At 41.2% G+C, this 22,281-nt stretch overlaps 1 protein-coding gene across 3 annotated transcripts in view; it reads left to right on the forward strand.

The window, feature by feature from the left end:
• Positions 1-2,256: 2,256 nt before the first annotated feature.
• Positions 2,257-22,281, forward strand: part of BEND7 (BEN domain containing 7) — a 46,991-nt gene continuing 26,966 nt past the window's right edge. For 2 of the 3 annotated variants that reach the window (XM_021530999.2, XM_021530998.2), the window contains exons 1-4: positions 2,257-2,561; positions 6,306-6,389; positions 15,367-15,666; positions 21,367-21,489. In XM_021530999.2, coding sequence (XP_021386674.1) covers positions 2,501-2,561; positions 6,306-6,389; positions 15,367-15,666; positions 21,367-21,489 — 568 coding nt within the window. In that variant the 5' untranslated portion in view covers positions 2,257-2,500. The remainder of the gene's footprint in view (positions 2,562-6,305; positions 6,390-15,366; positions 15,667-21,366; positions 21,490-22,281) is intronic. The other variant, XM_021531000.2, reaches the window with a different exon arrangement.

A 22,281-nucleotide genomic window follows, 5' to 3' on the forward strand; every position in this document is an offset into this window, starting at 1 on the left:
GGACAAAGCTACTTCCAGCTACCGGATCCTCCTACGTGTTGTATGGATAACTACAAGACTTTGACCTAAAGTCACCTTGTCCTAGTTTCTAATTCACTTTTATGCAGATGAGATGGCAAGACTGGAGCTGCAGTATCCACACTGGCTCATACTTTCAGAAATGAAAGCTGCAAGATTTATTCATCTGAGCGACCACAATTAGGCCAGCTTGCAGGATCAGCTTTATTCTGCATGAAAAGGATAGATCTAACTCACATAAAGGAAAATGAGAAATATCAGTGGAAAAGAGGATGTGCCAACTCTTGGAAAACATTACTAGAAACTGCATTGCCCAGACTGAAATGTCATTTAAAACCATGAGTGTCCCTTTAAGCAAATTATCAGCACAGGGAAGGAAGAACTAAAACCAGTAAGAGAGCAGCTTATAAAACACTGCCATCACATTTTCATAAATTATACCCCAAAATGTTTCACAAAATTGAGTAACAGAGTAAAACAGAAAAGATGTTTGTAGCACATTCCTTTGGCAAATGCAGGATAAAGCTCATCATGTGAGCTAAACTGTAAATGAGGGCCTTATGCTTTATAAAAATTCTTCTATTGTCCCAGGAAGGATGAGAGTCAAACGTCAAACGTAACAGTTTCAGCATATAAGTCCTGTAAATAAAGTTAGTTAGCAGACAGGAATCAGCAGACCGTCTGGGGAGGGGAGAAAAAAAAAGTGAAAATACTGTTTTTGTATGAAAATTTTAAGCACACTGCTGCTGCATTTCAGACCCAGCTTCATTGCACTGTACCAGAGATTAATTGGACCCACAAAATCCAGCAAACAGTATATGACATCCATCTACCTTTGCTGCTTCAGCATCCTCCCAAAAATATGTAATGCAGGATTTTAAATAGTACGCTAGCCCAGTTTCCTTTCATAAAGTCTTACAGAGAAGTTTAGGAAAATTCCAAAAGTAGCATATTGATTGCCTCTGGGATTTTCCACTTAGCAATTTAATAGAAAATTACACCCCTACCCAATCTGTGAGGTTTCCATAACCTCCCTAGTGAATTTAATTTTCCAGCATATAATAAATTTTACCATTAGGCATATTTTCTGATATTGCTTCACCATTAAGGCTATTTCCCAATTTTTCTTTTCAGAACTAGGTATATCCTCTGTGTAGTGTCTGGATGGCACCTTGCACCGAAGAATTCAGGTCTGACTGTGTGCATGCACACAGTTAGGATACAAATCACTACTGCTAGTATTCAATTTTCTTCCCTCCTGCTCATTTTATGTCATTATACCTAGTGATAGGGTCGGTCAATATTACTGGAGCTAACGGGATTCTCCTGGGTGCTCTGAAGAGACCAAGGCAAGATCTGCATTTTGCATCTGTTCAAGTAGGCGTATGCAAGTATCACATAGTCTTCTTGTCACAACACAGTCTGACTACATGTAAAACACAATATGATGATCGGAGCTGTGTTTGCAGTTATCAGTAGTCATAACTGTAAACGCCTGAGTTCTTTCTCTACAGGCAACAGGCAAAAGCACTCTCGGCTGTAAAAAAAAAAAAAAAAAAAAAAAAAAAAAATCACTCCACCCTCAGTGAATTTCGCACAGTGAGCGAACTGGAAGTGTGGCTGAAGGCATCAAGTGGTAAATAAATCAAAGCACTAATTTCAGCTGTGTTTGGGCCAGCCGTATGGCTGCAGTGACCTCACGGTGACCGTCGGGAGGGCTGCCAGACGCCCTAAATCTCGCTGCTCTGGAGAGCCGAGCCTCTCTTCCTCCTGCTGAGGGATCCAGGTTTGGCAGAGCTCATCCCAGCCGGCGGCTCGCCGCTCTTCTCCAGGCCTCGGTCCACGACACCAGCGGACACATCGCTGCGATGATCCCTGTAAAACACGGCAACAAACAGGTGTTGCCATCAGTTCCTCAGGTTAACCCACTTCCGCACGCCAGCTCCAGTCCCGGTCCCGCCGAGCGCGAGGAGCTGCCCCGGCTCGGCCCCGAGCGGAGCCGCGGGCAGCGCCGGGCGGGCAGCGCCGGAGCCGCGCGCGGGCGGCGGGCGGGGGACACAAAATGGCGCTGCCCCTCAGCCCCTCGCCCTCAACCCGCGGCGGGGCCGAGTGGCGGCGGGCCGGCCCCGGGGTGGCGGTGGCGGCTCCCGGCCGGCGGAACCGCCGCCTTCCTTCCCCCAGCAGGTGGCACCGGGGTCCCGGCGCCGGCGGCGAAGCCATTGCGGGCCGCCCTTCGCCGCCGGGCCGCGGCCGCGCAGCCGGCGGGGGGGAAGGCGGCGGCATCGCCCCCGCGGGGCTCCCCCCGCCGCACCCCGCTTTTCCTCAAAGTTCGGGGCGGGAGCGAGGGGGAGACCGGAGCCAACTTGTCCCGGATCCCTTTATTCGCCGCCGGAGCCGCCGTCTCTCCCAACCCCCGCGTGTATTGCTGATCGGAGGGACGGAGCTCGGTCCTGTGTCCGCCCCGCTCCTTCCTGCCCACACCATGGAGTTCGCCCAGAGGAAGAGGAGCAGGAAATCCCAAAGCTTTAAACTGGTCAACGAAGGTAAGGCGCGGGCGGCCGGGCTTTGTTCGCTGGCCGGGGGCAGCCCCGACTTTTGCCCCGGGGGGAGCGGGGCGTTATGAAACGCCGGCGCCCCCGGGCCGCCGCTCCCTCCCGGCTCTGTTATTGAACTCCGCAATCCTCTGCCTCAACTCCCCGAAACCATTGCACGCCTATTTATTTTTTTTTTTTTAATTTTATTTCTTTCACCCCCGTTTCCTCTTTTTTTTTTTTTAATTATTTTTGCATATGTGTTACGTGTTGTTGCAAAACCACCACCACCTCAGGTGGACGTGTTATTTTTTTTCAAGCAGAGAACCTTGCACAAAATAAAGTTGGATCGCGTTTCGTGGTGAATCCTGCTTGGGCGGGGGGGAGAAAAGGTAAAAACGGGAAGAGAGCAAAAAATAATGACACTTGAGCAGCGACAGACCTTCTTGGTATTCAACTCTTGTGGGTTTATTGTATTTGGGGTGGTTTTTTTCCTCTCCTCGGCTGTGTACATCCGTGTATTTCAAGAAAAGCTGAATCGAGATCGCTTTATTAAAAATCCACGCAGGTAATTAATTGTACGTGGGCAGGGGAGAGCCGCTGCCGTGTAACTTGTTCGCTCGGGGTGTGTTTGCTTTTGGAAAAGAGGATCTTTTAAAAGGGATCGTGAAGGGAGAAATATTTTAATTCATGTCGGACAAGAAGCACAGCTCTGTGTTCAGTCTTCTTGTTTTTTTCTTTAATTAAAGGGGGGAAAAGATACAGCCGCTGGTAGGCATTTTCACAGGTGGACTTCCCAGCCCTAGGGATTTATTTTGCTTGGGGATTTATCCCTTCTCCGGCCGATGAGATGTTTTTGTCCTGATGGATTTGATTCGAGATCGTTTTTCCTTTTGTGTTCCCAAGTATTGGACGGGAATATCTCCATGAAACGCTGTGTGTGTCCTGCATGCCAAGTTCAAGGCAGGTGACTGCTTGGGTTTAATGTCACACTGGTGAAAAGGGGGACACACACACACGAGTGTCAAGACTTGCTGTCTGAGGAGTGCTCTGTAAAATTACGTTTGAAGTGAAGAAATTCAAATATGGAAATAAACTCACTTGGTGGGAATAGTAAATAATGACTGCTGTATTGTGGTAGGGGGGTCTGGGACATCACACATGGTCCCTGTTAAAGCTAGAGGGGCAGGGACTTGCCAGACGTGTCTGAAATGCATTGGAGGTCTGTATCCATTAAGCAAACTTATCAAGGGTGTAATTTTACAGAGAACAGGTTTGGTTTGTGGGGTTTTGGTACTGAACACGCTCCCAACTTGGAGGCAGAGTTAGTGCATGACTGCGCTGGAGCATGGAGGTGGTGAAACAAAACTGAAATTTTGCTTTTTTTTCTTTCTATCCTAATGGGCCTATAAAAAGAGTATTTGCCAGAAATAGGTGACTGTTTTGCCAATCTCAGTTGCCATTTCGTTCAGGTTTAGATATGCCTCGGTGTATGAGGCAGTCTATTTAACCTTATTTTAATAGGTAAATCCAGTTATGATGGTACATTATTAATAATATTTTATGTGTGGTCTCTTTTTGGATGTAGAAAGTAAAATAAAAAGCTACACTAAAAACATATGCTAGAGAGAAAATAGTGTCTTTTTACTTTGAGAATGGAGGAGATAAAAATCAGGTTTTGTATATGAGTTTGCACTCTCATACTGTTTTCTATCACAGTTGACTAGAAAGATAATTATGTATAAATAATTGTCTCTTGTAATTGGCCTTTGCCTCTTGCAGGAGTTATTCTGTAATGTCACAGTTTAGTGTTTACTGTTGTGAAATTGATACAGTTTCCCAGTGCCTGGACTGTGACATCCAAGACACAGAAAAGAAAGCAAACAGAAAAGGCTATGCTGTATGAGTTGGTTAGTAAGACACTCTGCTATTGATGTGTGCCGATACATACCATGCTTATTCTGTCCCAAAAATAACTTTGAGCACCTTATCACAATGATCAATAATGATCAAATCAAAAGAAAATCAATTCCTGTGCTAAAATGCAGTCACCTCTGGGGTGAAATGTGGTGACTTTAAGGCAGCAGCTGCAGACCAGAGGAATATTGTGACCAGCTAGATATATAGGGAAGTGCTGGAGAAGAAACTGTGTAATCTGTATATCTAAAGACCATGAGTCTGTAAGTCTTTAAGTCCTAGTTTCCACATACTTGCTTCCACAGATCTGGAATGTCCTTGAGAGGATGAAGGTGCAGAGTTGCAGAGTGTGGCAGGTAGACCCTGACTGGCTGGCCATCAGGTGCCCACCAAGCCACTTCATCACACCCTCTGCTCAACAGGACAGCTAGTGATCATGGAAGGGAGCATAAATCCTGCCAGTTTAGTCTCATAAAAGAAGCTTTTACTTCCTCGATGTCATATCTCAAACTTCACCTTTACCCATTTCATTGGCTGGGCGTGCTCGGGAAGCAGAGGAATCCTTTGTGTAGCACCTCATCGCTGACCTCTCCAGTTCTGTGGTGTAGTTGTTTTCCCCTCATTTTCTTTCCAGGCCCTTCTCATTCTATAGAATTGCTGGGTTAGGCTTGATTTTAGTTTACATACTGGGTTGTTCCTTCTCTTGTGCCTTTTCTGACAGTCGTGCTGTACAAATAAACAGCACGTAACAAAAAAGTGACTTCCAGGAGACTTTTCCAGTGCTGTGCCTGTTTGGTCAGAGGTGCAGGTGTGCTGCTTGTGGAAGGAGCTGTTTATGCTGCCCTCCACTTGTGTTCCACCTTTTAAGTGAATCCTCCCAAAGTCCCTTTCATGAGTTAATCTCTGCCTCACTTTTTGTGAGGCAAGTAAACATAAAACCAGTTTAAGGAGGGAGTAGCTGAGAGCATTGGGAACTGGGAGGGCATGGAAGGAGTGAGGTGGGGAGGTGGCTCTTTCAAGACACTGAATATATTGTTCAGTCTTGAGCGATTTGCCGAAGGACAGAGCACGTGCCAGTATCAGAGTCAGAAATAGCATCCAGGAGAGCTGCCTTTAGATACTTTTTTTTTTTTTTTATTTGGACTTACTATTTCTCTCTGTGTAAACAAAGCTTTGGTTTTAGTGAACACCTGCCTGCTGTTACAGCAGAAATATTCTTTTCACAGCAAAATATTCTGTTATTTAAAATAGAAACTCAGTGGTGATTATTTTTTTAAGTATCTTGTAACATCTCTGTATATGATATGTCAATGCTAATTCTTCAGGTCATCAGAGGCATTAATTTCTATAGGTGACTATCTTAAGGTGTCACTGATCCTCCTTTCTTCAGAACTGGGAGGCCAGTGACATCAGTATGGGTAGGCCAGCTGAACAGTACAGCCCTGATGTACGTTGCTGATTCCTTACTGAGGTGAAGTTTGAAAGTTTGCCTTGGTGTCTGAGAAGGTAAAGTTTTCATTATAAATCTGCTTTCCTTCTGTAAAGCAAGAAGCCAGATAATTGGCATCTGGTGGGATAATTTGCTGTGAAAATGAACACAGTAATTTAGGGCAGGCATAGCTGTTCCCTAAAATCTGTGAAATATTTGAGCCGAGTCTCTCCAGTGTGAGCAAAGGTTTTTTAGGAGGTGCTGATACAGAGCACATTTTCTGTGGTTAATTTGATGTACATGAAATAAACTGTAGATATATTGATATATTGTGTAGTAAAACTGTAGCAATGTGTTCAGTTTTTCCAGATCACTTGAATTCTAATTTTTTTTATCGTTTTTCATTCCAGATTACCATCATGAGATATATAAGATCTCTGACTACAGCAATGATGTTAATGGGGAGACCAAAGAAACACAAACAGTTCTTTTAGGTATGTGCTTATGTTGATTAATTTTCAAGCAACATTGCGTGGCCATTTGCAATTAGGGAGGAAAAAACCTCTGTGCAAGCACAGAAAGTGCCTGCCATTGTTTAATATGACGTTCTTTTCAAGACCCTTTTATTCTATGAATTGCCAATATATCCTTTATTAACGCTGCTAAAAGTTGTAATTTCAGACATAAATGTTTATTAGTGTCTACACACAGTGCTAATTATCACTCACTCAGAGAGCCAGATGCTGACTCTGCAGTTTTGCAGCTCTGTGCTCACCCCATTTACATTGCATATTCCCTGGCATGCTTCACTGGCAATAGTTTGTGTAATTGGGGTATTACATCTTTGACATCTGGATAACAGAAATTCAATTTCCAGGAAGCTGCTATTTGTTTGGTTTTGCTTCTGCCTTGGGTGGGATAGAGGATTAATGTGCTGTCTTAATGTAATGTCCTTTCACCTCTGGAGCTTGCCTGCTAATCCTGGCATGGCAAAATTAAATTAAATCAACATTTAAAAATGTGTAAAGAAAATACAAAAGTAATATAGAGTCTGCAGCATGATATGTATTACAGCATATCAGTGACTGGCTATCAGTGGACCTTTACCTCTCTTGTGTGCTTTTTATCCTGTATGACTCCTCAGCTGCAGAGTGCTTCTTCCTTTCCTGCTCCTATCCCCTTCCAGTTGCATCCAGGATCTCACCTGGATAAAGCCCCTCTTGGCAAAGATTTGGCAGGCTAAATTCAAAGAAGGAGGGGCCAGTTTTTTGAGCTGTATAAAGCAAGCTTGTGGACCTTCTGTTTGGGCTTTGGAGGAAGCAGATGCATTTGCAGCAAGAAATCTGGGGATGTGTACCTCTCTTTTTCAGCACCAGGAGCCTAAACAATTTTGTGGGGTGATTTAAGGTTTCTGTAGTCTGTATGTGTTGCCCCCTGGAGCCAGCAAGTAGCACTGAAATGTGGGAATTGGCACCTGAAGTTACTCTGCATGCAAAATGCCTTTGTCTCCTAAATTCATAGTGCCACATCCTCTTTTAGAGGTCAGCAGCAAATGGGAGAGAGTAAGAGGATGTGTTAAAAGGGAGGTGAGAGCTGCCTTAAATTCCCTTCTCAGCTTTTCACCATTTGAGCAAGTATTTATTCCCTACACCCATTTCCAGAGAGAAGCAAAGTCCACTGCTGTGCTTGTGTTTGGATATCGTGTTCTGTAAGCACTTTTGGTGAAGTATGATAAACCTGATGGAGTGAGCTCGACCAGAGGTTTACTTGAAATGCTTTTTCTTCCAACTCTAAGTCATGAAAATCTTTGGCAAGAATTAGGCATCAGCCAGGGTGCTCTAAGAATGTGCAGAAGTCTGTGTTTTGACATTTGTGCTATGAGTCAGACCAACTGATCATGATTTTGGTCTTGATTGTGTTGTCCTTGGATTTGTTTGGGTTTTTCTTTTTAGTAAGTCCAGCTTTTCACTGTGACTGAAAGTATTCTGGCATTTAAGTGCCTCAAGTTCACCTATTTCAAGAGTCAGTCAGAATTTAACCTTTAAGAATGTGAATCCTATCAAGGCTCTTCCTTATCAGGTACAGTCAGGGTGCAATCGCTGCTTCATTTGATTTCACTGCTTTATGCCAAAGTTTATCTCTGAAGGATGTTTATTCCAACCTGGTGATTTAGAGTCAAGTTTGTTCTCCAGTGTAAGTGATCCATGAGATCAACAGTTGTAAACCTCACTGTATTGCAGCCTTTAGTGTGGAATGGATGCTATGATACAGCATTGAAACTATTACCTTTAGGGAAGGTAAAATGTTAGTGGTAGTCTGTAAATGAGAGAAGCTTTATGACGAATGGGATGTGAAGATGCCTTTGTTGCACAGCTGAGCATGGTTAACTCAAAACTGCTGTTGAGAAGAGGAGAGCTGCTAGGGTGAGTAAATCAGAAGAATCCACTTTGACGTACAGCTAAATTAAGGATGAGATGTCAAGAAAGACCTGATGAACCTAGATGGTGTTTTTTGCACCAGCATAGATGGGCACGATACAGCTTTGTGTAAATATAGGCTGAAAACTGGAGAAAGCTTCAGTGCAATTAAAGGAACATGGTACTGGATATGACCTCTGATGGCTGCAATGGTGTAGAGTCCAACTGCTATCTGAATAGAGCTTGGGCAGTTTTCTCATATAGTGCAGTGTTAGAAGTGGGGATGTGGTGGCTTGTCCTCTCCCCCAGTCCTTTGTTCTGATAAGATGATGAACAAGAAGTCACGTCTTTCTAGATGAAGGACATGCTAACCACAGTCTTTACAGGATTCCAAGGGAACGTGGAATATCGCAGCTACATTTTGTGGATGAGGACTGGCATGTCTTTTGTTTTGAAGGAAAGGGCTTAGTTATCTGGTACCAGGACAGACTGCTCAGCCTGAGATGGAGGAGGCAGCCCAGGGTGAAATGCTTAAACATCAACATGGATGAAATTTAAAACAGACCTGACTTCCGCTTTTTCCAGTAAAGTCACAGGGCTGCTAGCCCAGACTTGGTATTACAAGCCCTTGAAGGGACTATGTACACCTGTGTCTTGTGGACAGTGATGATTAAACTTACACTGTCTATTAAAAAAAAAATCTTGCATACACCATATTGGGTTTTTTTCAGTCTTAGTATTTTTATTACCAGCACAAAAAAGTGGAAAAACAGTATACTTCCAGACTGAGTGTTTTTACAATGCTTTCAACTTGAAATTCAGGCTCTATGTTTGAAAGGTTAATGCAGAAAACTAATTATATTATCCTGGTAATCAAATGTGTGATGAGACATTTGTCTGTGTAATTAACAGTGAAGAACTTTTATAGTTTCATAAAATTGCATGCTATGCACAGTGTGCTTGGAGCATTTGTTTTGAAGAGATGTCCAAAACAGAGATGTTTATGACTGATATAAAGTGGAACTGAAATGTACTGTAATGCAGGTGTCTGTGCATTTTACAGCATTTCGCATTGTTGAAATGGAAGGCAGCAGATTAATAACTTCGCTGTGTCATGGTAAAAATAAATAATGTGTTCTTGGAGCAGGGGAGCAATGCATAAGTTACTCACTAATTTCAAGAATTTATTCTGTCCCAGAAATTATATCCTTTGCAATTTATTCACAGAGAAAAAGTTGACTTAACAAGTAACTTCACAGACTTGTGCTACTGTTAATAGGATTATATCCCATGTCTGGTTGTTGCAGTAGTGGCTTCTGTAATTAAGACTGCATAAAAGTTTATTTTATGTATCTGTGTTCTCTAATGATCTAACTTTGTAAAGTATTTCCCTTTGGGGCTAAAGCATGATCTTGTCCTGGGATATTTCCAAGAAGTTGTTGCGTATCTATTATTACTTTTTTTTAATTATATGAACCCATTAATATATATTTTTATTGAGCAGTTGCTCACTTGTCCTTTCCCGAGTGATTTAGCTGGCACAGTGTGGCTTGAAAGTGTGTAACTTGGGCTTCTGTGGCTTCTGCTGTTGGGTATTTTGAAACTCTTTCACCAGGCTCTTCCGAAGACTTACTTGGTTTGTGGTGGGAGTGGTGGCTGGGCCACCTGGTATAACCCTGTTTCCAGGGAAATAACCCCAAAAACCTGAATGGTCTCAGGGTCTGATCCTGGGTTTGATTCTCCAAATTTCTTTGCTTACATTAGTTAGTGTTTGTGGGGCTTAATAACTTTGTCTCATGATAGGCAGGGTTATCAAACCGTGTTTCTGTGCTTGCTTTGTGAGTAAGAGGTCTGATTTGAGGGTGATCTAGTTTTCCTGCATATCTAATTCTAGTGCTTTGTGTGATGACATGAATATAGGAAAGTGCTTTGAGGTGATGTTTTAGAGCATTGCTAAGATGCCTCAACTTAGACAGCTTCAGTGTCCCCACATGTTAATTTAGCAGAGTCAAATTATCCAGCTCATATTCGTGTTGCTTGTGTGACCCTCTGACACCATTCATGACCACTGCCCTCCCCGCTGACTTGGGGTTTAGGTTTTTAATTTGCCAAGGATGTTGTTGCCTGTGTTCTTTCTTCAGTGTAAAATCTTATGTGCTGGCAAAGACCTGGGATCACTTTTTTGGGAAATGTGTGCTTACCTCATCAGATTAGTTGCACAGATGCCTGATTCCAATTATGCACAGAGAAATCACAGTAAGATTCCACGTGATTTAGGAGACCTTTGCTCTGATAAGGAATCATGCACAAGGATCCTCTATTTTCCTCATGCTGACCTCTGCAACTTTCTGTTTCAGGACAACTTATGGTACAAGATGACAAAAAAATACTTTGATTTTTGAAAATTATGATTTGATGTGGGTATAATTCTTGCTGAGAAGGGATGCTGAGCTTCCTTCCAGGATAGCTGTCTCTGAAGGAAATACCTGAACACTGTGTAGCATTCCGAAAGGTGTTTTGGTGAGTTCAGCCTGGTTGAGCAGTGGAGATGTGTGCCCTGTGTGCACATGCTTCCTGATTCCTTGAGCTGCTCTGAACCAGCCCTTTACAGTCTTCAAACACAGCAGGCGAGCTTTGCTGGCCCCCTTCCAGAGAGGGCAGCATTCAAATGGCATCTAATAAATTGCAGTTTAATATGCTCAATTATATAACCCTTTGCACTTATTTATTATTTTTTGTTGAGCTTTCACACCATATGCTTCAAGTTCCACTTTTTCTCACCTCTGAAGCATTGTTTCCATACAAACCAGGCTCATGTTGTCAGCTCACATGTGCTTGTCTGGCTGTCTGTCACTGCCATTCCTACCCTCGCAACAGCTCCACCAATTTCAGCCTAGTTGGACACAAAGGTGAAAATCTGAGATTAAAGTAACTTCAGTAAGTAGCTTGATCCAGGAAAAATCCCTATTTGTATGTTCAAGAGAGGAAAGAATTCCATACGCATTTTATCTGTCAAAAAAACATAAAACCAAACTATAATTAATAGAAAAATTGTATTTTCAAAGTCAACTCATGAATATTTCCCAAAATATATGAGAAACATAAATGTTAAAAATAAAGGAAGTAATTGCAAAATACTGGACAAAGAGAACATGATGGTTATTTTGTTTTTTGAGTCAAAGAAAGGAAATATCAGATACAGACATTTGTCCAACTTTAATTCTGTTCACCTATTTGTACGCTTTAAAACACATTAATACAGACATGGTTACCACTTCTGTGATACTGGGATAAAATTAATGCTTGAACATATCAATATGGCCACATAATTTTATAATCGTTTGCAGTGCTATGATAATATTTGATAAATTGTTCAGGGAAAGTATAACAAGGTGTTGGTAGACAATGTGATATATTGAGTTTACTAAACATAGTAGTGAAAAGATGGACAGGAATTTAGAGGTGAAGAGTGTAATAAATGAATTATCATTAATATTAAAACTGGAGTTGTTTACAAGCCTGTTGCTTCAGACAGCTGCACACTTAGCACGTGGATGCTACTGCACCCTGGAACACTTTTCTGATTTACATTTATTCCTTTGTAATTTTAAACATTCTTGCAGTTTTGAAACAGGAAGTTTTTATGTCCTGTACACTTCTGGTAAGGAAATAGATTGAAATTAATTTTGAGGGAATTACTTTTTGATGTTGTATAGCATTTATTAAAGGGCTTTGTTTTGCATTTTTGTTGTTGTTATTTTATAAGATTACAGTCAGGTCACGTAGGAAAAAAATAGGTTGTTTGTAAAGGGACCATTCTAGAAACAGCTATAAGAGTAGTTATTAAAAATTGTTACTGTGTTTTTGTTAGGACAATTGACATCTCTATAGAGAGGTTCCTAAATAGGGCTCTACCTTGCCACTAATTTGAGTGGCATTTTGTAAGTGTCTTAGTGTTTGCAAGTAACTTCAATGGTTTCAGATAAAACTCAGGGATTTACATGGGGTATCCAAATGGCAAATCCTGTAGCCAGACTTTGGAGGCATCCCCATCCTTGGAAATGGCAAGGAGCTCTGGTATGTGTACGGAGAGAGGCTGAAGCATGCACCACTCTTCTCAGGCTTTAGCATCTATCTTAGAAAGCTTTGCACAGATAGATAATGCAGATTTCTGTGTAATAAACTATTTTTCCAGTGCTTTATTATTCTATTTAGCATTTAAAATAAGGCTGACTCTTCCATAGGACATACTAATTTGAGTTGTTGTGTTTTCTCTGTGCCCCATCTACTTTTTTTTAATTTTTAAATTACATGGTTATTATCTGTAAAAATTATCAGCAGTAGAATAACTGATAAGAAAAATACAAAAATGCTGTCCTTGGGCTCTAGAGCTAATAGCCAAATGAGATAACCACGGAGAAGAAGTTAAATCTGTTGCTGGTGTTGCACTCATCTGCAGATTCGGATACTGTAACATCATCTCCTCTCCACTCCTGTGGCGAGGATACTGCTGTTGCTGGTCAGCTACAAACTAAAAGCTGGAAAAAGGCATAATTGGGTGAGGAGAAATGTAAATTTACACTAAAGACTAAGTCAGGCTTATAGCCTGTAGGATTTCAATGCACTTTCTTGCACACGGAAAGACATATTTTAAAAACAAAAGAAAAAAAAACAAACAGTAAAATCCCTGAAAAAAAATCTGAAAACCCGAACTCCAACAAACAAGCTTACAAAGGATAAATCTTCTGTAAGGATCTACCTAATCAAAAAGATAAGTTTATGTAGGGTGCAAGTTCAGGGTTCATTGTAAATAAATGTAGTGTTTTTTTCTTTCTGGAGTTAAGTATGCTTATGTCACTGTATAGGAAGATACCTATATAAAGGAACAGAACAAGGGAACAGAATCAAGTCTGAATAAGCTCAATTAACATTAATATTTTATGTAATTGGGTAACGGAAATTTAATCTTTCTAACAACATGTCACTCGACCAGACACATAGCACAGTCCCTGCACCCAGCAGGAGGAGATGGGTGGGAAGCTGGTTTAATACACACATTTTGCCATTGAATACAGATCCAAATTGCCAACTTAAAACTCCCAGGGTAATGTTAAATGGCACGACAGGAGGGGATTGCTCCAGGCTGTGATGTGGTGGGAACATTTGGCTGAGATAGGGGCAGGTACAGCCATGTACAGAAGAAAGGCAGTGTGCAGTGTACGGGTGTGAATAGCTCAGTAACTGGAGTCCAGTGCTACTCTGCAGCCTTTCAAGGCTGGGAACTGCAAACAGTCAACTTCTGGTTGGGTTGGGGCCAAAAAGTGTCATTTTAAAGGAATTGGTGCTGTTACTGTTAATGAAATCACACCCGCACACATAAATCTGCAGGCAAACCAACAAAATAAATAAATACAGTACAGAACTTCCTTGCAGAGGGTTTTTCTCACCATGTTAGCTGGAGTGGAAATGGTGCTGGAGTGTTGCTGTGCAGGGTTGGCAAATATTTTTCTAAGTTTGGACTCAAAGCTTTCTTGCAAGCCGCCCACTCTCCTCACTGGATCGGGGTGGGCTGGAGCCAGCTGGCACCAGCCCAAGGAACCGGTGCACCAGGTCAAGCAGGAGATGCTGGGATCCAGGAGAGTTTGGAGCACGTTGTTCAGCTCCTCTCCCCTTCTGCTTATTCTCCTCCTAGAACAAAACCTCCCTCTTTTGGGTGTTCAGTACACTGGGCTTGCAGCAGTCCCAGCCACATTGAGCTTGGCCTGTGTTGGGGAGGGGTTTTGCTACTCTTTTAGCTGTCTGGTTTAGCTGCTAGCTAAACGTGCACCTAAGTTTAGGCAGCTGAATGGTGCTATTGAGTTGATAAAATTGTTCACATGCCTGGAATTTAGCACACTTTCAAGTACCTTGTTGAACCAGAGATGGCACATCTTGCATCTTGGATTTTTGGAGAGGAGTTTTTTTTCTTCTAAAGTTTCCTTTGTGCAGTTGCTTTGCCAAAAATAGGTTTGTTTTGGGAAGCAGAAATATAACTTGAGGATACCAGGCATTATTGTATTATTGTATTAAGTATTATATAAAGGAAGGTTGATTCATCAGTTTCTAGATCTTACTTATGACATTTGCTTAGCATATTTGATTTTTCTATTACCAGTAAGAAAACCGGAAGCTTCTTTCTTCAGAAATGGCAATTAACACTTCCTTATTGCTCATGAAATGTAATGTATGCTTTAACAAGCAAAACAGCTACTATCTGCCCAAAACACATCTATTCATTGTGCAATCAGCAGTTTCAAACTTAAAATTAATACTTAAATGGTGCCAGGAATATTAAGTATGTAACTTCTATTATTTAAATGCCTTGAATTTATTTGGAACAGTCACATTTTTCTTGTATATATGTTCATTTTCTTTTTAAAATCTATGTTTTTAAGATATCCAGCAATTCAGCTATCTGCAGTTACACACATATTAGCTACTGTTTAATTTATTCCTGTATAATCCAGTATTACTAAATTCTGTGGAATAAGGAACTGATTCTGTTCATTAAAATCAATAGATGCTGTGCGCTTCTGCATGTGTGATGTGGTGCTTTCTGTGGTTTTTTTTCTTTTTTTTTTTTTTGTAGAAACTATCCTTCAGCATACAGCAAACTGATACATAAAGGGTCTGATCCTTTGGGTTGTACTCAGGGAAAATATCCACTGATGTCAATGCCTGAATAGGATCAGTCTCTTAAAAGGACAGTTTATTTGAAATTGCTGTAGCTATTATTATTTCCTTCTGGCAAAAGATAATCTTACTCATCAAAGCCTTAGAAACAACATCAAGAAAGCCAAATTCAGCAGGTTTTTCAGGCACGAGAGCTGTCAGCCATGGCTGTGTGAAGGCATAGCCCAGTACATCCCAACGACCACTCAACCATCCCTTTTCTTTCTTGTTGTTATCAATTTATTTATTTGCTCCAACTCTTATTGGCATCTAAAACCACTAATTGCTACCCATTACTGTTTTTGCTAATTTACAGTGATAACTGTGGCTCTGTTTTCATTAGGAGATGAAAGCCGGGAAATTAAAAAACAAATTACAGGGATGAGAAGATTACTGAATGACAGCACTGGAAGAATCTATCAACGAGTTGGCAAAGAAGGAGAAAAACTGAAGGAGGAGCCCCAAGATTTAGACTTAGCCTGGGCCCAGCGCCTGAATCCCCCTGCGGAGTCCCAGGCGAGCCTTCATCCGTCACAGAGCGGTACATGGAATGAGTTATCACCCCAAGCCAGCCATTTTTCAGGGCAATATGGAACTCGATCCAAAACATTCCAAAACCAGGCTCGAACTGTGGCATCCAATGGTATGACCTGTTAGACACTGAGAATGGTGCCTTTTTCCCCCCCCACTCCTTGTTCTCTATTAAATACCTACCTTTGTTGTGATGATATATTGTAGCACTGCACTGAAGCAGTTATAGTTCAGAGTCTACAAAATGAGCACATAGTTATCACTTCAAAAAGGTGTGAAAGTGGGCACTGTACATTCTGCTACTGTCTTAGCTTTTAAAATGGTGATAGGATAGAATTACTCAATGCCTTTACAAGCTTAATTTCTATACAGTACTTACTAAAACAGCTTTTGTCATTGTTATTAAATTCCTGGCTAATTAAATGTCAACCTCTACCACTCCTCTTTGCTGTGAGTAATGTAGCACTATTGTGACACCACTTGTGGAGCAGGATTCTACTGCCTTTCATAAAGGGATGGCATTAGCCTTATAACAGGCCACTGAACTGCAGGTACAAAATTCCATCACAGCCTTAGGCTTTTATTCCAGTGAGACTATTAGAGAAAAGAGATGATGGAGTCTACCTATGAACAACAAGTACTAAAGTGTTGCCAATCCAGTACTGGCAGAGAATTCTGCCCTGAAGTAGATGGCAGTGTGCCTTTAAAATGCCTTTTTCTTATTAAGTCCCAGAGAGTGGAAGTTTTGCTGCCAGATTAAAAAACTCTGCTGTCAAAACCCACCATAACAATCTTCTAAATATGGAAGGACCCAAAATTCATCACACATCTCCTTCTTTGTCCTTAGAGGCCCTGGGCACTGGCAGGAACAGTTCTCTACATGCACAGAAGTGCCCAAGCCTGCATAGATTAGGTGCCTTGTTCCCAAATCCAGAAAGTAGGTGGAGCAGCACCTCTATCCCCTCAGGGGCCTGATTCAGCATGTGAGCTAAAATGTGTTGACAGGATTTGGCCCTATATGCCAGAAAATGTCAGCTTTGATTTTTTTGTATGAGGAGGAAGGATTCAGTGGACTTATGATCTCTTACAGGTTTGAAGTGGTCTTTGGGATATGGAAGGGTGAGGTTGTGCAACCTCCTGGGCTGGACAGGAGAAATGTCCAGGCTCCCAGCTCTTGGGGGAGCACCCCAAGACCTCCCTTTGCAGCTGTCCTGCTGCTGAAAGGAATGCAGTCTTCTGGGTTGTTACATAAAGAAGGGTGTGGGCCCTCTCCTCTGGCCACCTTTGAAAAGACAATCTGCATAGCAGTTTGGCTTGAGGTGTCTGCTTCTCATGGGGTATTGTGGTCCTTACTACTGCTTGGGCTCCAAAGCCTGCTCTCTAGGGAATAAAAACATTTCTGAGCAGCAAGTAAGCCCTGAAACTACTCCTCACCCAGTACACAGCTCTTCTGGGCATTTTAACAGCCTGATTCTCCCCCATCCCATGCACTGGGAGCCTGAGCATCAAACTCGGTATTTTAGATGTTATTGAGAGGATGGAGAAAGTTCTTAAAAGCTGTGTGTAGAAATGCTGAACAGTACTTCAAGGGAGATATTACTCCTTGGTTCTTACCATGGTGTTTAAGTTACCAGAACAAAACTGCCAGACATAATGTTATTACCTGGGGCTGTCAGGCTTAGGTAATCACTGGGAAGATGTTCAGGCATCTGTAGTAGGGGATCTGAGTCTAGAAACTCTTTCTGTCCACTGTGGATAGATACTCTTTAAAAAATGAAGATATATGTTGTAGGCCATCTGAATTGCCCAAAGTTGAATGTAATAGACACATCAAGTCCATCTCAGCGGTGCACTTATCTACTCACAGGGTAAGGGTGGTTCAAGGAGAGGCTGGAATAAATGTGTAGTAGGTGCTGGTATAGAAGACATTAACGAGAAAGCTATTGACAATGATGCCTGGAGAGGGTACCTAGAACAGAGTCTAGACAGAGTAAGAGAAATAAAGTAGGTATTTATTTAAAAGGCCTTAAAAGGATACACCTTGGGCAGTACAAGAGCATGGCTGAGGCTACAACCAAGATGGATGATAGGTCACGAGTTTTTCACACTTTTACAAGTTTTGGTCCATTTGCATATTGGGGTTAATTGTCCAATGACAGCCTCAGGTAGTGAAGTCACATTCTCTGAGTTTTGATCCCCCCAGTCCCACTTTACTTTTGTTTGTGCTTTTTGGGGCCTGGAGCTGCGAAGGATGGAAGGATTGTTTTGTCTTACTAAACTGTGAAGAGACCTTTCTAGCACTCTATATGAAGTTCAGAGTTATATACTAATGCAGTACAGAATCTGAAAAATGTGAGAGCTAAAACTTGAAGCATCAACAAAAATGAAAGAGGACCAGGGCAAGCCTAGACATTGCTGCAAAAGAGGGAAGAGTAGGAATATACTTGAAAACCAAAGGGATTTATTCCAAACCAGACTTAACATGGTGGTTCCACAAGACAGGGTGTTAGGTAGACATCTGTGACCCACTGTTTTTAGTGGAAGCTACCTGGGACTACAAACAGTGAGCACCATGTCTTTCCTATTATAGACAGTGAACTCACACTTCAGTTTCATTTCTTGTGTTCTGTACCAAATCCAGCAGTGATGCAGCAGCTAAATTGTGTTTGGGTTGTATCAAGATAATTTTCACTGGGTAGTTCTTGCATACTTTTGCGGTATAAACTGGTAGCAATGTTAGTTACAGTGAGTGAATTCCCTCTCAGCAGATCCAGCTGGAAGAAAACTCTGTCCTGGGCAACTTACTGCTCACATGGGGGAAGCAACTCATGCACTTGTGTCATCTCCTTCTCTCAGTCACACAGGCAGGTATCAAATTTGCCTGCTGGCTAGCTTCCAAAAGAGAGAGATGGCTCTTTAAAGACTCCTTCATAAGAATAAAAAGTCTGATCTCCTTTTAAAATTAAAAATTGATTTATAACAGTTGAAAAGGGTTGCTTTTGTCCTCTAAAAATGATAAAGATATGCTTAGAACAATGACTGAGAACACTCTACTAGATATTTCTTACAACACAATAACTGATCAGAGGAGGGAGGATAGAAAGAAAATAAAAAACCCTTATGAATATGTAAGGAGTCAGTAGAAACCTGCTTTGATTTAAAATATTGGTGGTCTCTTTTCCCATTCCCAGTACCTATGGTAGATTTACATGGGTAATTTCTATCAATGCTAATAGGGATTATAAAGTAAATCCCCTATGCCTCAATGGGAAAATAGACCCTGTGGTTTTCCATCAGGAGCCTGTGTGCCTGTGTGTTTTCATTGGAAACATGTTATATTGCAACAGGAAAGATGCACAGGTATTTACTGATGCAATTTGTTCAAGTTTTCACGTGCAATTCACTGTGATGTAGAGCCTTCGTTAAGGAGGAAACAAAAGCCACCAACCCTGTTTCCCACCAGAGTCTTTCAGGTATCATTTCCAGAAGGAAACACTTCCAGAAGCCCTCTAGAATATTGAATTCTGACCAAGAGAAAGGATAGGCTTCATACCAAGAATCTTTTAGTCTAAAACAACTGAGAAAAGACTGAGGGAAGGATGGTCTTATTTTGTATTAGTCTGTTAATAAAACTCTTCTAATTACTAGGGCTCCCATTTCTGGGGTACCTCCTTGTCTTACTGAAAAGTTATGCTGGTGCTATTAAATTATAAGTTGAAATTCATCTACTTAAAAGTCTACTTAAAACAGGTAGGAGAAGGGTATTGGTGGAGCCAAGTTGAGGGTTTCTGATTAATCTGCTGCAAAGCTAAAGATAACATTCTTTTTTTCCCCTCTGTACCTGTAACAATGGGCTAAACACTTTTTGGACTATTGAAAAGGTAAAATCCCATCCATGCCCCAAGAACTTTCAGTGAATAGACTGTGTACAAAGGAATGGTGAGATCAAACTAGACAGAGTCCTGCTGAGTCAGAAACCTTTTTGTTTCATTTTGAGATTCTCAGCCTGTTTTCTAAATAACTTTTTAGTATAAAAATCATTTTATTTGCAGCTGAAAACTTTGAGAGATGAAGTCAGTGGTGCTATTGCATTTGCTAGCTTTTCAGGGATTTTTTTTTTAACTACTCCATTTATCTTAATACAGTTTTAACAGATTTTATCCATGTATGATATTTTAAAATACCAAAATTTGTAATTGCAGTAGTGTGGAGTATCTAAATATCTGAGGAAGAGTGTGACACCCAGAAGATGACAGCCGTCTTTGGTTGATGCATTACAAGTAGCTCACCTTTGGAGTGTGACCATGAGTTTGCTCAAGTCTGATAGATGTTACTTCATGTCTGAAGGACTGTATGGAAGGAGGCAGAGAACAAGTGCCTGGTGGTGGCCAGATTTTCAGTTATTTCAAATGAGGATTAAAGTCAGGGGATCTCTGTGGGTCTGACATCAGGGATGTCTGATGAAAGAGCACAACCCAAACCTAAAAAGTTATTAATAACCTGGCTTGGCTTCAGAGGAAAACAGAAGTAATAATGAAAAATGTGAAGATTTATAAGTGGAGATTAAATTAATTGCTTATGTTCACTTTAGCTAGGTAATGATTAAAGGGCACCTGGTAAGCTTCAGGCTATGGAAGAAAAAGGGCAATACAGTGGCTGAAGTCCACATGTGACACCAAGTGAGGTTATTTTGTTAGGTGCATTTGTACCTATCTTCATGAAATGGTCATCCCTTCTCCTGCAGTCTTGAGCAGTATAGCCATCAATTTAAATAGCCTTCAATTTAAACGATTGTGAGGACATTTGGAAAGGAAGGGAGGTGCATCCCATCTAGCCTCAGCTTCAACCAGATACTGTTAGGTGTTTTGTTGGATTTTGAAATTTTTATTTGCAGCATTAAAACTAGGGATACAGCTGTCTTAAGCTAAAGTGCAGGATACAATTATCCTGCAAAGTTTGAAATCCCTCAGTTGTTACAGCCAGTTCTAATTCAGAACAAAAATGCAGAATTTCTGGAAAGCAAAGCAGTAATAAAAGCACTGCTGAGGGCTAGAACTAGAACTATGTATGTTCAGTTAAACACTAGTAAGAATTACTAGGGAAAAGGAATCTCTTGAACTACTATATTAATTTTCAAAGGGAACTCTGGAAATCCCATCTTGTAGGTCACAGTGGTGGGAAAACATAATAGAAAACAATCCCACCCTAGCAAACAGAAGAGCAGATTTGAAAGCTTTCATTGCTGGTGGTTCTCTTCTGTCCTGTTCTTGGTTTTTTTTCCTCCAAGTAGGGTATTTTATTTTCATTCTCTCTTCTTCACATGGTAAAGAATCACCTGTAATATTCCAGCAGTTTAAAAATTCCTAGGCCCTCATTTTATGTACAGTACAAACCTTTATTGCACAGACTTTTCATTCTTTTTAAAACTGTTCCAGGAGATGGGTTTTTTTTGTATGTGTGATAAAATAAGTATGTTTGTAATGAGGTTTGGTGCTTTTGTTATTCAAGATGAACCAGCCTGACAGTAGAAAGCCATGCTGTGAGGAGTGCATTATATTCACACTCCGAGCAGTCTTCTCTAGCCCATGTAACATTGCATCCCAACTCAACATAATTGCTCATATTAGTAATTGAGTAAAAACTAGTGGACCCTTCTTCTTAAAAGGAATCATGTTGGAAAATACTTCCTTTCATGCTTTTGATCTGCTTTTACAATCTGATACATTGATGATAGTTTCAAACACCTGACAATTGTTGTCTGAGTGATTTTGTGTGGCTTACATCTCAACCATTTCATTCCACTCTCTTTCAGGAGAAATTCCAGTGGTGAATTCATCAGTTGGACCAAACTGCTGTACATGCAATTGCCAGTCAACCCTGCAGGCAATTCTTCAAGAGCTCAAGACCATGAGAAAATTTATGCAGCTGCAAGCAGGTACAGTGACCAGTCCCCTTACCTGTGGCAAGCATTGAGTTGAGGATGGCCCAGCTTGTTGCAGGGCTGTTGGATGAGATGGTCTTTGGAGACCCTTCCAAACCCAAGCTGTTCTATGATTCTGTGATATTCCTGTTAGGTAATGGTCTAGGAGATTAAAGTCTGTGTGGGCACTCAGGAAAACCTGGATTGTTTCCTGCTCTCCTGATGTATCTGTCAGAGTCAAATTTTCACCGGTTTCTTGGAAATGCAACTTCTACTTTTCAGATCCTTACCTGAAACATGGGATTTTATCTTGTAGCCTTTTAAAGCTACAATTTTCACCAGTTCCTTGGAAATGCGACTTCTACTTTTCAGATCCTTACCTGAAACGTGATTTTATCTTGTAGCCTTTTAAGGCTAAATTGAAAATAAAATTAATGTGATCGTATACGTAACGAGAGCTGAGTGGGCAGGTCGATATGCTCACTTTGTTTTCACAGTGTATTGATTCAGGGGTGCCAAATGCTACTTCACCTGTGTTTTGCTTACCAGTTCACTAATCTTAGGAGTTAAGAAAAATAAAATTTGAAGGTAGCTGAAAGTTACCAAATAGTTCTTCATTCAAACCTCTTTTAGTTCTGTGGTAGTCTCAGCTGAGCTAGCTACTGCATGTCATGGCCTCCACCCTTCCCCTGGCTGTGAAGTACCAGCTTTCAGTGTGCCTACCAGCAATAATTTGTTCATTGGAGAAAGTTACTGAGTCTAGTTTTCTCCTAGGTTGGGAGCTGAAACAGAACAATGCAGAGCCAG

Source organism: Lonchura striata, chromosome 5 (assembly GCF_046129695.1).
Source record: "Lonchura striata isolate bLonStr1 chromosome 5, bLonStr1.mat, whole genome shotgun sequence".
In the NCBI taxonomy this organism is placed as follows: domain Eukaryota; kingdom Metazoa; phylum Chordata; class Aves; order Passeriformes; family Estrildidae; genus Lonchura; species Lonchura striata.